Source organism: Leptodactylus fuscus, chromosome 5 (assembly GCF_031893055.1).
Source record: "Leptodactylus fuscus isolate aLepFus1 chromosome 5, aLepFus1.hap2, whole genome shotgun sequence".
Lineage (NCBI taxonomy): Eukaryota > Metazoa > Chordata > Amphibia > Anura > Leptodactylidae > Leptodactylus > Leptodactylus fuscus.
In genome coordinates this window covers 58,517,360-58,535,206 of record NC_134269.1, presented here as the reverse complement: position 1 = coordinate 58,535,206, position 17,847 = coordinate 58,517,360, and the positions used below count along the sequence as shown (strand labels likewise).

The 17,847-nt window shown below is 41.8% G+C and overlaps 1 protein-coding gene and 1 long non-coding RNA gene across 6 annotated transcripts in view; both read left to right on the top strand.

Annotated features, from left to right (window-relative positions):
* Positions 1-1,198: 1,198 nt before the first annotated feature.
* On the top strand, positions 1,199-15,837 carry LOC142202909 (uncharacterized). The gene is made up of 5 exons (XR_012716092.1): positions 1,199-1,858; positions 2,896-2,928; positions 4,307-4,362; positions 8,044-8,067; positions 15,540-15,837. It is a non-coding gene; the product is annotated as an uncharacterized LOC142202909 (long non-coding RNA).
* Positions 15,838-16,752: 915 nt separating this feature from the next.
* Positions 16,753-17,847, top strand: part of CHD2 (chromodomain helicase DNA binding protein 2) — a 54,550-nt gene continuing 53,455 nt past the window's right edge. For 4 of the 5 annotated variants that reach the window (XM_075273253.1, XM_075273251.1, XM_075273254.1 and 1 more), the window contains exons 1-2: positions 17,042-17,335; positions 17,651-17,766. In XM_075273253.1, coding sequence (XP_075129354.1) covers positions 17,702-17,766 — 65 coding nt within the window. In that variant the 5' untranslated portion in view covers positions 17,042-17,335; positions 17,651-17,701. Of the gene's footprint in view, positions 17,016-17,041; positions 17,336-17,650; positions 17,767-17,847 lie in introns of those variants that run through there. The other variant, XM_075273255.1, reaches the window with a different exon arrangement.

Sequence of the window (17,847 nt, the reverse complement as noted above, 5' to 3'; positions counted from 1 at the left end):
TAACTGAAGCTGTATGAACCCGTCACCAGCCAGTATGTATGAATAAACAGATACTAAGTACAAGGAGGGCAGGGTAACTTCTAGTTAGAGAGGACGGGATCTGAAGAACAGAGGAAGAAGGATAAAAAGTGTAATTGTTCTACAGCTCCGCACATTATTTGGTCAGGTCTTGTGATAAGTATGACCAAACAGAAGTGATTTTAGGGCAGCTTTGAAGCTGCTGTAGTTGGGAATTAATCAGGTTGTCCAGGGTAAAGCGTTCCAGAGCACTGGAGCAGCTTGAGAAAACTCTTGGAGACAGGAGTGGGATGCTCAAATAACAGAGGATGCAAGTCTAAGGTCAATGGCAGACCGGAGAGGACGATTAGGGGGGTAGACAGTGACAAGAGAGGAGATATAGGGGGTGCAGCGCTATGGATGGATTTGTGGGTCAGAGTGATAATTTCAGATTGTATTCTGTGATGGATGGACAACCAACACATCGACTGACACAAGGTAGGCATCTGTGTACCAGTTTGACAGAAAGATGAGTCTGGAGCTGCAGTCAGGACAGGTTGTAGTGGGGAGAATTTAGTAAGAGGAAGTCCAATTAGAAGAGAATTTTAATAGTGAAGACGAGACAGAATCAGAGCAACATTGAGGGTTTCTGATGTTTCCACTGTGAGAAACGGGCGAATTTTAGAGACGCTTGAAGCTAAGCCTCTGAGGAACCATAAGGTAACAGGTTCTGGGAAGGAGAGGTACAAAGGATCACGAGCTTAGAGAGGAGATACAAGATGGCAGGAGCTCTGGATGGTGAGGGGATCTACAAGGGCTGTGTCAGGAAGGAGTATAGTAGTTGACATAGGACTGAAGCAGCTTCAGAGCTTCCACTCAAGTGACACTCCAGACTCCTCATTGCTGCTCTGAGGCCAGTTCTGCCATTTTGAAACCAAACAGCACTTTCCCTTCCAACAAGGTAAAGAGCTCATTGGTTACTTCAGGCTCCTGAGTACATAGACATAGCCAGTAACTGTGTGATAGGCACCCATAACAACCAATCAGCGCTGTCTTCTGTAGTTAGGGAGAGTGCTGATTGGTTGTTCCGTGGCGCCTGTCACACACTTTCAGCCAATGACTGTATCACAGCATGAACCAATCAGCGCGTTTCTTTAAGGAAGAAGGAGAGCGCTCCTTCTGTCCATGCCGAGGCCATTGTCTGCAGCTGAGTTTAGCTAGGGTGGCCGGAGGTCATGGCTCGTACTCCCCTAGACTGTCCGCATAAGGACCCAGCACACAGGACGGTCCAGCTCCGCTCCCCGTCCTGCAGCATGTGCTCACTGCTCTCCCTGCCTTCTCAGCTAGGAGCTCCTTAGTAAGCTCCGCCCTACGGGTCACGTGACGCTGACGTCAGGGAGGTGCACAGTGACTAGCATGTTGCCGCTCTACGTTGATAAGGAGGCAGCGCGGTTCGGAGAGAGCAGAAGTGCTGAGGAGAGAGACGAAGCTGCAGCAAGATGGCGGGAGGAGAGACGGGCAGTAAACAGAGGCAGGGAGCCCCGAGTTTTCAGTATCCAAGGGGGAGTACTGGGGTGAGGGCTCGGGGGATACTGCTAGTGCAGGTTATAGGGGGACGGGGCTGAGTGCTTGTGTGTCAGGCAGAAAGAGAACGGCACCACAAAATGGCGGTGGCAGATGGAAGGCAGCTGCCTTTGTTCGTAGCTCTGCTCCGACCATGGACGACACTGGGGCTCCTGTATAACAGGGGTGATAGCTAATAACCCCCAGATCCAGGGGCTGAGGTGTTGGGGGCCCCTAGGCTCCTGTGTGGCCCTGAGAACCGAGTGACAGATCCTCCCTGTAATGGCGGCTGGAGAGGGTGAGTATGGCGGCTGCTTCTTCTTCCCTCTTTGTCCTTGGGTGGGGAAGAGAAAAATAAGCAAATGTCCTTGAGAAGCGACTGGCGGACTGCTGCAGCTCCCGGGGCTCGGTGTATACTGGCCAGCCCCGTCCTGTCAGCTTCTCCCGGGCTGCACAGCTGTCAGCACGGCCACATTGGACTCTTTATCCTGCTATTTTAGCCATTTTCTCCATTTTTCTGCCTGGTGACGCTCCATGGCTGCCTGTTGTGTACAGTCCTGGCATCTGTGCCCTCCATGCCTTGTGCCAGCTCCTGTGCCCACAGCTCTGCGGCCATTTACTACATTTTATCCCTTTTAGAAGGATTCTGCTACGTTCTTGCTGTTATTTCTTAGTGTTTTATACATAATGGATGACTGAGGCTATTCTCCCTCCCTTTGTACAGATCTGGCTATAGACGACATGCTATATATATATGTATAGATAAATGTCTGTATATGAAGGGGGTTGCTTTTAACTCTTTAGACGCCAGGTCTAATTTTTAATAGTATATGATTTGTAGCCCCCTTAATATGTTTGATTATAATGAGTGATCCCCAACTTTGTCAGTACCCCATAAATTATTCTAAAACCTTTTTATCGCCCTGCAATAGACTTTCTTCCCAGGGTGAATTTCTTAGACTATTTTACCCTTTCACAAATAAGTCAGTGCTGGGTAATAACATTTCAGATAATAATTCTTTAATGTCAGCTACGTGTTGATTACATATACATTTAGCGTGTAGTTTATGCCTCCTATTATCTGTTGTACTATCGGTACAATGGATTTCAGGCAATGTATCTGTTTCTTAATTTTGTTATATTCCATATTTGTTTTATGTGACGGCTCTCATATATAGCCTTCTTAGAGATGGAGGATATGTGGTTTATAATAGCACATATTATAATCTGTATATTGAAAGGCTATTCTCCTGGTGCTTTTAGATCCTGTTTGATGCCGTATTTCTTAGGATGGACTCGGTGTTTATATTAATCAAGATATTTATCTGTTTTCAGGTGCAGCCATGTTTTCACGATTAATTTTTAGAAGTAAGTATTTTTTTTAAAAAAATGTTTTTATATATGTATGTACAGGTTATCTGAAATTATTAATGAAAATGAAGTCTTGCTAAAATAACTATTTATTCGATACTTTTTAGTATCTTGTTACTTTTGTTGGCTGGGGAACAAATTTTATTGAATGGAATTGGAAAAAACATCCTGTTAACCCCTTTATAGATCGATCTGTTTTGGGCCTTAATGACCAAGCATTTTTTTTATTTTTTTTTAACATTCCCAAGAGCCATAACTACTTCAATATTTATTTATTTTATTCTATCTTTTTTTTTTCCTCTCTCTCCATCAGTTTACCTGCATGAGGGTTGTTTTTGTAGTTTATGATGGGGCACAAATAACTTAACTTTTTATAACGTTTGGAGAGTGTACTAAATAATTTATGCCTCTTTGGTTTTTTTGTTTTTTTTCTTTACATCTTTGCGATGTTCAAGGTTTACAATAAATAACATACTTATGTTGATGCAGAGAATAAAGTTAAAACATGATTTAAAAAAAAAAAAAAAAGCACAAATGAACAAAAATCCTTTTTTTTTTTTTTTTTTTTCCCTCCCCTTATTTTGAGGCCATATTGTGCAGGAAGATCTGTAGTTTTATTTTAATTATTTTTTTTTGTAAGGCATGATGAACAAAAAAACTCACATTTTTTTTTTTATGCTGTTCATCCCAGGCACAAAATACCGTAATTTTATTCTTTACAATTTTTGTATTTTTGAAATAAAAATCGTTTGCATACATTTTTTTTTTTTCTAGCGTTTGCATAATGAAACTAAAATATTGCTGTCACCTTCAAAGACAAAGCCAGGTACCATTTTTTGGTACATAGGATTTTGTGTTATTTTTATTCCTTTTCGGGAGGCAAGTGAACTAAACCATTTTTGCATAAATATTATGTCAAACTTATCGCTAACTGTGTTAATGCAAAACCTGGGATTGCCCTGTATTATATACTGACCAGCAACCCACTGGGACTTTTGACCTCATGGGCCTCCGTACATGGCAGACTTAGAGGCCATTATCAGACCCTTGTCCTACCAATCATTGGCAGCTGATGGTTGTGTTGGGTGATGGAGTGTGAGGGGCATCTTTATAAAACCACTTGAATGCCCTTAGATGTTGTCAACAGCAACTAACAGTCTGGATTGGACCTTTCTGCAATTTGTGCCCTGGATAGAGCTAATATCCAGCAGTTACTCTTCATGGCATGGGAGGTTAATGAGGTTAATATAACATTTGGACTAGGCAGCTGTAAAAGGGCAGCAGCCTAGCCCAAAGTCCCTTAGTAACTGCGGTACAGAGATGTATTGTTTTAAGGGATTAAGCTTCATATTAATAGCTGCTTCTTTATTCGCAGGTAAATGAGGAAAAGATCCTTCTGTCACTTGATACAGCACAGTGACTCCTTACCAGGTGTGTGTGTCTCAATTATAAAATACATGCATATCTGTATGTTTTCTCCCGTAACCTTTTATTAGCTTAGTAAGGTTTTTGTAGAAGTATTTATGTACTATATCCTTATTAAATCTTGTCCTATTCAGTACTATTTTATTTGATAGACTACAATGTATGTGCTTTTATTTAATCTCCATATGATTATCGTATAGGAATGTATTTCTTTACCCATTACAGTTAAGGTTTAATTGTAAGTTAGATGTACTTTTTTTTTTTTTTTCTTTTCTGCAGTTTATATTTAGTCTAGACACTTTCAGAATTATGTAAAATTCCAATAGCAGAATAATTGGACTCCTAAACTTAATGTGGGGGGAAAATACAAGTAATTTGTGTGTACAAAATAATATTTTGATGGCCTATCTTTAGGATATGGTTGGTCTGACACCCCTGCTAATCAGCTGATGTCTGGATCCATGTTGCCATTACTACACAATGTCTATGTTCACTTTGTAGTAGTTTCACCAGCTCCACTCCTATTCAGATAATACAATTAGAGAGAAGCTCTACTTAGCTGATACTTCTGTGAACATCTGATCAGTGAGGGTGCTGGATGTCGGACCCCACCAGTATAATGTTAGGACAAGTTTAAAAATAAATAAAAAATTATATATATATATATATAATATATATAATATATATAATTTTTTTTTTTTTTTTAAGCCTAAAAAGCCCATTAAAACTAATGCAATTGGAAACTTTTTTTTTTTTTCTCTATGCGTTTCCGTGGAGCTGCATATTGAAATGTTGTTTTTAGTGTTTGTGTACAAGGTTCTGGGAGTGAAGTTATTTGCAATTTCGCTATTAACTTCTTCACAGCAGGGACCTTCATTTTATCATCTATTGAGGTATAATCTCTTGCAGTCGTCTCATTGGTGCAAAAGTGTGTTTTCTCATCCACATTTAATGTCATCAACTCTAAATCCTGCTTTATAGCACAAAACAGTGGATAATACTCATGATAGTATTTACATAGACCTTTATCAAATAAGTTATTTTGGAAAGGCCAAAGTAGCCAAACAAGGCCTGTAATCCTTGTGTATAGATTTGCCCCTCCCATAAGGCGAGTACACAGCAGTGTTTGTTTGTTTGTTTTTTTTATTGCGAAACCTGGATTAGTGTCGCAGCAGAAAATGAGGCTTTTATTTTCCACAAAGCGCCTGCAAACCTTCTTACTTTGTCATACACTCCAAACTAAAATATGGCTGTGAAGTCACAGGAGCAAGATGAAACCTAACAATTTTACAAGTAGTAACTTGTCTTATGAAGTTGAGTTCTAAGGTTGCAATGAGTTCTAAATGTGGCATGACCTCTTAAACGTTCAAAATATGTTCTGGTAGAATGTGCAAATCTGCAATTTTGTCTCTAAAACCTCTTAAGGCATTAGGCCCACTGACTTTGGGCTGTTTTCACGTAGGAACCAGGTAGGATCACACTTTTCCAGACTGGGTTTCACTAAACTTTCTGCTTCGTTATTTTGTCGAACGTTTCACTGCAGACCACTGGGTTCTCATTAAATTCTGCAACAACCTTTGTCTGCGGTTCCTCCAGAAAATGTTTTAATAAATGAAGAACTGAGCGTTAGTTTTCCTTGTATCTTCTTTGCTTTGCAATAATTGTCATCACTGACTGTCCCAAGTAGGGGTCGCAATGTAAATTTCCTATTTTGAGATATGGGCAGATACTTTCTCAAACTCAGGAAGAAGATACAAGCCCTGTGTGGATCTTGTACTTGGCTGGTGGTAAAAAAAACAAAACTATGCCAAGGCAACAGTGCTAACCATTGAGCCACCATGATACCCTGCAGAGGAGGGTATTTGTCCCTACAGTCTGGCACTAGCATCATTGGTCAGCATGTTTATGTAGGTAAACACCTCCAACTGCTAACACTTAGCTGGCAACTTATACATTTCTAAGAAGAATAATGGGTGGCACAGGACAGTTTTTAACTGTACTATTAACGAAAATAGAGGTGGATCGATTAGATCTTGTGTATTCTTGATAGGGGAGTTGGAGTCCTTTGCAACATGGTAACACTTGCACTAGGTTCACACTATTGTGGGTCAATCTGTTCCAGAACGGATAGGTGGACGGCTACAACAGCAGACACATACAAAGTACAACAGACCCCATTAACTATAATAGGTGTCCGTCCTTTTTAACTGAATTCGCTGAACGAAAAAAGTCGAATTTGCAGGACTCCTGATGCTCAATGCGACAGACTCCAACACAGATGTCAGCAATTGGAAATGAAAGCTCAATGTCAAAGTTGCTCACACGGACTATATCAATTCATTTACATCCATGTCATCTGTCTCACACTGAATGCTATCCAATCAGGATTACTGATAATTGAGTAACCAAAGCTATACTAATTTAACAGAATTTAGGTAAAACTTTGAATTGTTTTTTAGCGGCCGTACACCATGGTATATGTATTTGTTGCTAGATGCGTAATATATGCACAGTCACCTCAAGGAAGTCACAATCCCATCATTGTCAGGTTATATATCATATGTTTTCTGCTGCCCATGTACTGAAGTGCATCCCCACCCCCTTCCCTTTTTTGAGACTTTAAAAAAACAAAAACGTACATCATAACATGTTACTACATATAAACCACGCCTGTTTTCACTCTCAAAAAGCAAATTGGTGAGCCCATAAAATAGTTGTGTGCTACACATCCCCCCCCACCCCCAAAAGTTGTGAGGAAACTGTGCTCTTCAGGCAAATCATTGAAAGGAGAAATACTGGCCCAGATTTATTGTGGTAAATTTGTGATTAATCTGGCAAATTTTAGCTGGTCTGGTCTGTTTACATGACCTCGTAGTTGGCTTGCTTTGTGCAGGTATTTTCTAACGCAATTTTTAAACTTCTCTTCCTTGAAAAAAAAAAACAAAAAACATGCCCATGTGTCAAGCAAGTCAGAACTTAGATCAAACTAGGCGTGCCACACTTACTCCAGTATCTAGTCATAACTAGAATAGTAAATCTAGGACCATATCTTAATGTGGGAGGAGTTGTGACTAGAGGAACACAATGTCCTGTCTTTAATCTTCAGATGTATACATTTTGCAAGCTTATGGGTTACCCATGGATGTAAGCTGGTTATACAGTAGTTTATTGTATAATAACTTCTAGGCTGGTGTTTCTTCACATTTTTAGATACGTATATGCTGTCTAGGGCTTATTACATTGGTTGTCTCTGTAGAGGTATACTTATGAGTGCCCAGAACATTGCAGAATAACCTAAATAAGGCTAAGGCTCCACATTGTGGAAATGTAGCTTGACTTTTTTTTTTTTTTTCTCTTTGAGCCAAAGCCAAGAATGGCTTCAAAAGGAATAGGAAATATAAATATAATGGAAGCTCTTGTACTTCTCCCTTCTGCTCAATCCACGACTGGCTTTGGCTCAAAAAAAAAAAAAAAAAAAGCGCAGCAGAATCTGCGACACAAAAGTTGTTTCTGCAACACGGGGCCTCCGTCGAAAGGTTTCCCCTTTGTGTGTGCAGCTCCTCTTTCAAACAGATATTGTCAGTTTTCACTCTGTCTGGTTTTTGCCATGAGCTATTTTCTTGTGTGGTGCTGTGTTCTGGTAGTCTGCTTTCTAACTGTGTATACACCATTTTGTTTCCCCCTCAGACCAACATGGATATGTGCGTTTCGGTAAGTTTGTCTTAATTTACCTAAATTTTATCAATGTGTTGTCTGTTCTTGTTTGTAGCCTTTAAGTCTTCAAAAGCTATTGGTTGTGAAGTATTTCACTTTTAACCAATAACTTGAAAATGTGGGCAGATTTAAAGAACAGCTCCAGTCAGACATGAGGTCCTCAGGCACAAATAGTGGCTTTGTGCTTATTACAGTACTGACAGTACAGCTTCTGCAATAGTCATAGAATATAATGTGACATCTCTTGCTGACATGGTGCAGTCTTGTGGTTACAGAGCTTTCACAAGTATGAGCGACTTTATAAACATGTAGTTGGAGCTAAATTCTTGTTTTTAAGATTGCATAAAGCATTTGCCCCTTATTTGGGGGGGGGGTGTCTTCTGATATGTTATGACTGGAGTTTTTCTTTGAACACCGTACGCATCTAATAATTCTTCTGGTCACATGGTAATGGATATAACATTGAAACATGCAGTTCTAGCAGCAGCAAGGTATGGTGTTAGCGGGGCTCTGTCCAGTTTGGGCCTAAATAACTGTTCACATGAGACAAGTTATTGGAAGTCTAGTTCATTTATAGAACTATTAGGAGTTAGTATTGGGGAGTGGTCACTTATCCATATATTTTATTGTATAATGGTGCAGTCTGCTAGGCATATAGAATATGGATGGGGTACAGGTAGCCGTAGCTTAAAAATCGCCAATAATATGCTTTTGCAAATAACCTGTAAAATATTAAAAATAAGAACTTTGTGGGGTTGAGAACTGGAGAGATAAATACGGCCATAAGCACGACTGTCTGAAATTTGGTTCCCTTTCTCTCCAGAAATCCTTATGACGTTTTGTCATGAGTTGTATCTTGTATTCTAGACACCCCTTAAATGGAAACAAGGACTATAAAACGGTCCCAGCAGTTATGCCTCATCCCTTTCATTATCGCATGCTAAACTGTTTATATCCCTGAAGATTCCTCTTCAATTTTTGACAAACCTCAAATATGACCTGTCTGTAGCCAAAGCAGCACTTTACAGTGCCTGAAATAGAGTAGAGCAGTCTACTAGTCCAAAATGGAGTCTTCGCAGGACTATAAACAGACTTGTACAAGAAGACTTTCAGATGTCGGCTTCTGAAATCATCACTAGAGGGTGGTTTAGTTTACGGCTATGGAGTCAAGAGGAAAAAGTTGCTGACTGCTTAAAAATAAAATGACTTTTAATGAACCGTGACTAGTATTGTATTGTGTAGTCTGTTGCAGAATGTCCTACAGGTTCAGTCACTGGCTCCTGAGTGACCATGGCAGGCTGTTAGTGGTCTGGCCTACTGACTATACAGCCTTGGTTTAGTTTATAGAACACCTTTAGCTATTTCTATAATTCCTTGCATGTCTCTAGTCTGATATGACTGTGTGTAGTGAACAGCAGACTGTTTCACTGGTATAGTGAGATGAAGGAAACCAAATCAACTTGAGCTTTAGTATCCGTTTACTTTGTGTAATGTCTTCATGGATTTTAGTCTTGCCATATATCTGCAAACCTGATGCAGCACTTTACATATACTTTTGGCTATGTCTCAGCTTGTACTGTATTTCCTGTTAAAATTTTGTTTGTTGTATAGATGGGTGATCCTAAAGTTATTTGCTTTGTCAGTTTTGGGTGGTCGTGCTCTTTTGTGTATTAATTTCTTCTGCAAATCAGACTTGCAATACTTATGGAGTCCTGAATGTAACTTCAATTTTGCTAACTTAAAGCAAAGTAAATGGAAATGATACCTAAATTAATGTAGCTATCCCAAGGCTCCCTTAATGCCCCCCCCCCCCCCCCTTTTAGGCCCAGTTCACATCTGCGTTTGGACCATTCAGTTCCCCCTGCAAGCAGCACGCCTCTCTCCTCATTGTTTGTGCAGAAACCACATGGATCGTTTTATAGTCTATGGTGTCCACGAGTTTCTTAAGGTAACCGCTTCTTTTTTTATGCGGATTAGGTTTCCATTTGGTGTTTCCCGAGTGGAAACCCATGCACAGATGTGAACTGGGCCTCACACAATCATGTGTCTGTGTTTTTTAGTTTATAGTCCTCAGTTGTTGATAGTATACAGACCCACTTATTTCTATGGCTCCATATAAGTTTGTAATATTTTATAGACTGGTGTCCAGGCCATGAACACAATCTAGAAAATGGGAATCTGATCCTATTCAAGTTATTTGGGATCAAGTCTTCTGTGGATTTGATTGCAGATTCAATGCTAAAAGCAATGTGGGCATTTAAAAATAAATAAAAATAATAAATAAAAATATATTTATATATGTAGTGTATGATCTGACTGTAAAAACTGCTATGGTTATGTACATGTAGTCATACACAAGACCTTGTAATGTGTTGCTGGAAAGTGCCTACCATTACTTGGAATACCTACTAAACAAACAGCTAACCAGAGTCACCTGCTGTGCACTTGGATATTATTGGACTGTGGTATTTGGATGGTGGGATTGTTGACTTTTCCTTAGAGTAGGTCCTTGGTGTCACATTGTGGCGGTCCGGTATCTGACTATTGCTAATGCTTTGATGTGTATCTGTTGGATATGTCACTTGGTGTTTCACAGGGCTGCAGGATGTCTGATTTTAGGTAATCAATATTAAAATTCCAGAATCTCTTTTCAGCTAAGGCCCTATTTTGTGAAAAAGCCACTTTTTTTTTTTTTTTTTTTTTTTTTTTTTGCAGACTTTGCCCTTTTTTTGAGCCAAAGGAATGGGAATTATATAGGAAATACTTCTCCATTCTGCTCAAAAAACTGCAACAAAATAAAGCGGCTTTTCCATGGTGTGTAGCCTTAATGCAGAACTGTCATATTGCTAGTAAAGGTTGTTCCCTCCTGTTGGACTCTCCAGGTTGTGTGCTGGGCTGGGAGTTGGCCATCTTGGATTGCACCACTCCTATCACTCATATTGAGGCGGGGAGAAATGTGTATGGCCGGCTTCAGAGGAGCTGCTATTCAGTGGCAGCTGGTGCTTGGTTCGAGCAGCTGTCATGCCTTGCAATACTTCACCCAAATGTCATATTCAGATGAATGCCAGGCACTGTATTCTGCCCCTATATTCTGTATACCAGAAGACAAGCTTTCTGTACTGACTCCTGTACTCCATTCATGCACACTTTATAAACCCTCTGCATGGTAAAGCTTTCAGTGCCCAACCTACTACTCGAGTGCAGTTTTTATACATGTGGCCCAATGTGAGAGGCCGTGTGTCTTATACTGACGTCTCTTCACTTCCCCTTGACCCATAGAGCTAGAATTGTTAGAATTGAATAGAACATGTTGTATTGTAGGGCTTATAATACAATGGACTTGGTCTCTGTAATGTAACTTTCTGCATCTAGCCATTGCATGTGCGTTTCCAAGATGGCAAACTCTTTAGATTTAGTCTGTAGTAATGAGCAGTTGCAGTGCTGAGCTATAGCTGTGGCATTGTATACATGGCTAATCCTGCAGACTGTAAGCTACTAGTGCACCCCCAAGAGGCCACACACTTGTCTCCTAGGCCCATATACATTACCTTTCAGTAGGCGCAGGATGTTATTTCCAGTTCTCCGTATTCTTAGCTTGGTAGACCGTAATAGTCATTGGGGCCATCAGTCTTCACAAATAACTGCTCGAAAACTGATCTGGTTTCCACAGTCATGGCCGCTGTTCTACAAGCATCCGGTCATGTAATCTCTACTTGGAATGGTTATCACATACAACATAGAGAGGAGGTCATGTGACAGGAAGTCTGTGTACACATATGTACCTGTTTCCATGCCAACCCACAAGCAAGCAAAATGTTTACATTGTCTTGTTTTTCCTCTTCCTAATACAAAGGTGTATGTGCAAAATGTACGCATCGCTTCACTTCTTGTAGGAATGGAATGAAACTTTGTGTCTTGCAGAAAGTATAGTGTGCACTTTGTTGTTTAGAGTGAAACCTCTTAAAGGTCCAGTCCTTTCTTATTTCCATGGGACCTTGGGCTTTTAGGCCTGGTGTGTATTACTGGAGTAAAAGTTTCCTTAATGCCCATAGTAACTCATCGTAGTAATTCATCGGGACTTGTCTACACTACACTGGAGATTGGCCTCTTTAGTTCATGGGCATTTTTATTGTAGCTTGTGTACCTGCACTCACCTCTCAACTATTTGGGGTCCATGTAGTCACAGGAGATGCAGGTTAAAGGGGCTTGTACAGGTTAGAAAACTCACCACAAACTGTACCCCATGTATCTATAGGTTGTCTGGCAAATGCCGCATGCAACCTATTGATACATGTGCCACTATTTTTGGATTAAGGCAGCAGTATATTTCCAATGTTGGGGGGGGGGGGGGGGTAAGAGACCCTTGAAGTACAAAGGGTTTGTTTGGGTTAAAAGGGGTTGTCTAAGGTTAGGTTTTTGTGTTTTGTCCCCAATGAGTACCCTTTGCCCCTCCATTTATGAGAAGTGTGTGGCATTGCAACTTGGCCCCGTTCATACTTTGGTGTAAGGAGACTTTTAACCCCTTCCAGCCCAATGCTTTATTACTGAACAGTTAAAGCTCATTGCCTTAATAATATGGCTTTTTGATTGAGCGAGCACAAAAGATGTGTCTGTATCATTACTACCAGGTGCCAGCTGTATTATCCCAGCATTCACTGCTGATCCCAGAGCCTTCAGTCTGTCAGATTAAGCTCTTCGTGATCAACACTGACCTAGGATTTAAGTGTTTAGTGGGGGAACTCCTTCTCTTCCTCAGACCCCCAACTATGCAATAGTGAAGGCTTCAAGTGGCTAATATGTGGCAAGAAGCCTAGCATTGAACTCCAGGCTGGCATTTAGCAATGGCTACTAGGCCCAATAAGTAATGGGCATCTGCAGAAATGTATGATGGGCTGCAGTATTGAAATAGTGATAGTCCCCATGTGAGACTGACAAAAGAAAACCCGTTCTAAGGTAACTTAACAATATTAATAAAATAAAGAGAAACAGAATTGGTATTGCTGAATTAGCAATTCTGAACTGCTGAAATAGAATATAGCCTGCATATTGAATGGAGTTTAAAAAGAAGATAAATATGGTCACCTTTTTGTTAGAATAAGTGCTCAAAAGTAATACTTCATAATATACCAATATAGCTTGACCTATTTGGGGGGGGGGGGGGGGGAGAGACCTTGCAGCAATTTATTTGTACACTTATAATATTGGAAATTCAGAGATGTTTAGAAAAAAAATCATGAAATAATTGCATGCTGAAGGGGTTGATGGACAATTGTGCGAATTTGTGTAATTCTGATTGGACAGCTAGCTTTACATCTTGTTAAAAGCATGGCGGACTTCAACTCACTTTGCATAGTATGTACATGAGTAACACTATATCTGGTCATTATGTTTTGATTAGACTTAGTTTCTGCAGTCTCCCATCTCTAATGCTTGGTAGGAGAGAAGTTGCAGTAATGTTTCCCATAGAGTAGGGGAGAATCTAGTCCACAATTAGATGTCCATCTCATTGGGCTTCTATTGTGACCTGCTATCTGGCACCTCTGACCTTCTGTACACCCCCACCCCTCTGCTACTGGAACCTCCAAAAATCTGCTGCAAATTGTGTGGGGGGGAAAAAAAAATCTGTCGGGAAGTATTTAACTTGCCCACAGCACCTCCACAGGAGAAATGAAGTATTACACAGTGCAAAATGAAATCAGTGGATTGTCTGAAAGACTGCCCTGCATTACACAGTTAGGGATGCAGAATTTTAGTACAAGGGTATATTGATGTGGTGGCCTGACTCGTATCCAAAAAGGACCACTTGTAATGTACACCCCAACACTGCCATTCCCTGCCAATTGAAATGGAAAAGCTTTGTTTTTTTGTTTTTTCTCCTCTCTTCGCTGACCCTTTAGTAATAGTGAATATGGATTTTACATGTGCATGGTTAGAGCCATGTGGTGTCAATACACTGTATAAAATTCCCATAGGGAAGTTCTACAGCAAAAGCCACCCAGAAGCTGGATTTTTGTTTTGTTGCAGCTCAACTACAGGTTTCCCACCAATTCCAGCCACAGCTTCTACCTTTTCTTTCATTGTAAACCATACAGCAATAATTGCCAGTGCTGCAGGTTTTGGTCGCAGCATGTGGATGGGATTTTATTTAATCTTGTCCACCATGCCGCTACTATAGATGGCTGCAGGTTTGTGGTGGACTGTGTGGCCCAGGACTCTAGAATGAGGCCATAGTAAGTTGTCTGAAGTGCTTAGGCCTACACTCTGCCTCTCCATGCAAAGTCTATGGCATTATGGGGAGAATATTGGCCGTTTGTCAGTGCCATAGAGCTTGAATGAAGAGACGGGACATGCTTGGATGGGCATCAATGTAGTAGATGTGGCCTTGTGGCTGGGGGACGTCAGGCCTTTATGTTTAGGAGAGATCTCCATTGATCTAGCATTTACCACTATCTAATGTAGTGTATGGTTACTTGGAATATCTCTGTGTAATGCTATACTGATGGCTGTGTATACTGATGGCTGTGTATACTGATGGCTGTGTATACTGATGGCTGTGTATACTGATGGCTGTGTATACTGATGGCTGTGTATACTGATGGCTGTGTATACTGATGGCTGTGTATGCTTATGTGTCCATTGTAGTAGAAAATGGCTCCACTCTGTACTATGTGGCTGGAAGAGGTTACAGCGCCCACTTCAGGAGCTGATGCATGCATGTTGAACACCATTAAGCTTATTGGATGTCTCTGATAAAACTGGTGAAATCTTTCTGCATTCTTGAAACTTGCTGACTGTTCACACAGCTTCTTGTCCACCAATGACAGGTTGCTGCAAGGAAAGTGTTCGTTGTTGTACCGTGTTGCAAGTTATTCTTGGATCTAACTGCTAAATTCTTGATTTGTCATTTCTCGTCATGGCTGTATACTGTATATAGTCTGTTGGTATTCTATATTGAATATTTTGGCACAGCGGTAGGATCGCCTGGAGATTGCGTTGGTTCTGGCATTGTACTGTACTTGCTATGTAGAGTTAAGATTTGTGATCTGTCAAGCAGTAAACTTCATGCAGCTTGGATCGGGCTGTAAAAGTGAAGGTTGTTAATGGAGACAAACTTGGGAATAGTTTTTTCTCCTGACTGAAGTGGGCGCCCTCTCCGCCCTGCCACATTACAATACTGGAGGTGTAGATTTTGACACTACTGGTCCACAAGGCAAAATCTGAAACCAGTTCCCACCTACTCTGCACAAATGATAAAACTGCTATCTAAGGTCTTGTTCTGGCACCAGGGCCTAAGTGCACCTTAAACCAATACACCCCTCTGCAGGCTCCTAAGGTAGGGGTGTTACTTTAGGGGCTTGGGTTTGATGCCATCAATCTAATGACTGGAAATGTATGAAACTGTAATGGTAAGTGACTTGTCCTCGTAATTCCCACATTCCAATGGCCTTTCTCTGTTTGATTTTTCAAAGACGTCCCAAGTCCTTGTGCAGTTGGCGTGGAGTCTACTAAGGAGAAGCCAAGGATGGTCAATCTAGTGTCCACTGCATGGAGCTTAATGGAGTCCACTAAACCCAAGAACAGACTGTGAATGTCAACTTCATTGCTGAAGCACCAAGACCACCAAGATCTGACCAATGCTGCTTACCATGACCTTGTATTGTGAATGTTTCTTAAATATTTCCTTGCACTTCATCTTTGGTACTAAATTGTCTGTCAATGACGACTGTTAAGTCTTTTCAATAAAGAGAAACTTAATTCACCCTATAACGGCCTGTCTTGTCCTTGGTTGTCAGTGCTTGTGGTGGGTTGGCAATGTAGGCCATTACTGTACTACTATTTTGGTCTTGGCTTAATGGGGTGCTACTTTAGGTAGGACTGGGCATTACTGGTTGGCAGAAGCCATCACAAAGGTGTTGACAAGTGGTGGACCCTATGATATGAGGTATTATTGCTGTACGATGAAAAGCAAGAAGAAAGTGGTGACCATGAATGGTCCTAATCTGGACCTGAAAGTTCCTCTAGATCTTTCACACCACAGCTTTATGTATCCATTGGTCCATGTAGAGCTTCTACCAAATGGGTTTTATCAAGACATGGTCTCAACGATTAAAATACCCACCCAGTGCCCACTATTGGATTGGTAGTGTGTACATATGGCGCATCATCCAAACCAAGCTCCACTTGTTGGTCTACTCTCTATGGATTGAAAGCCATTTAAAGCTTCTCCAAAGTCTTCTCAAACACTGGGGGGAAGGAGGTTTTTTTTGTGCTGAAATACAGTACATACATTATTTGTACTTGGAGTCTTCCACTAGGTCGGCGCTGTTACGCTGCTAAGGTTTCATGCTATTCAATGGTGTTGGGTTTTAAGTGGCACTCCACCATCATGGCAACATACAATCCTGGTATAATGTGAAGCTTATTGGGGTGGCTATGACTCCTCCCACATGTGCCCCTCACACTCCCCACATTACTTGGTTTAGCTTCACCACCCCTTGAAGGAGACATTTTAGAACACTTTCCTCACAAAATGGCTGACTTCCTGTCCACAAAGGAAGTGATTTATCCCAAGGACTGCAACGTTTACTGAGGCAATGGAGACAAAGGAGACTTGTTAGCTGCAGTGTCTGGCTAGTAAAGGGTGTAGCACCCCTGTTGTAGTGAAGGAGAAGCCCCTGGCCGGTGTATGAGGGTGCCATGCTGGGGTGCCCCTTCCTGAGCCCTGTGTGCTGATGGTGGAGATGAAGGGGGTGGGTCCTTAGTACATCACCTGAGTTGTGGGGTAAATGTACAGAGTGTCAATCACAGGCAGAGCTCAGAGCTGGGAAGGAGCTACAGATGGCGGCTGTGCCTTAGAGAGCGCACTCCGCTCACCGCTTTCCCTTTCACTTCAGGGCAACTTTGTAGAACTTGTGGCCCCCTCCTGGGCACCCCCCTCACCTGCTGCACCCCTGGGGCCCCCTGCAAGGATCTAAACCCCCGAATTTCGTGCCTTTTTTGTCTTTTTCCGAGCGGCGCCGGAGCCGAGGAGTCAGCTCGTTGTTTTCCCAGCTCATGGCGCACCTCCATATTTGTGCGCTCTGATCGGCTGCCCTTCCTCCCGTCTTCCTGCCAACCCCCGGGCTCGCTTTTCTCCTGCTACCGACCCCCACGGCTTTATTTTTACTCATTTTTCACCTCTTTTTCGATTTTTACTATTTTTTGCGTTTTGCCGATCTCCGGAGTCCGCTGCCCCCGGTGTAGGATCAGTCCATGGAATAGACAGGTGAGCTTCCGATCACTACTACTGCTGCTTATGGGGGATTTTTCTGCACGATTTGGGCTATTTTCTTGCTTTTTGCTCACTTTTCTATCTGATGACGTAATCACAAATATTCTCTCCGGGCGAGGCGACCCAAGCAAACTTGTCGGCCGGGTCCGATCCCCGGCTGGATTGTATGGTGCTTGTAGCGAGTGTGTGTATATAGATGTGTATACCTGTGACAAGGCGGCCATTGCTGCCGACCTGCCCCAGCATGTGCCCGGCGGGGATGCCAGGCTTCTAGCCGCCGGACCTTACCTTTCTTTCAACTTTTGACAGTAAATACCTGGGCATCCTCATACTACACAGGCCCCCTGCCCCGGGTACAAGATGATGAAGAGTAAGGAGAAGAGCACGGAGGAGGAGGACGGCTCAGCACGGAGCAATGCATCCAGGTAGGAGGAGGATGGTGGAGGCTAATGTCTCCTGTCACCATACATGCCCATCCATAGCCCACCTGTCCTGTACCCCTGCCC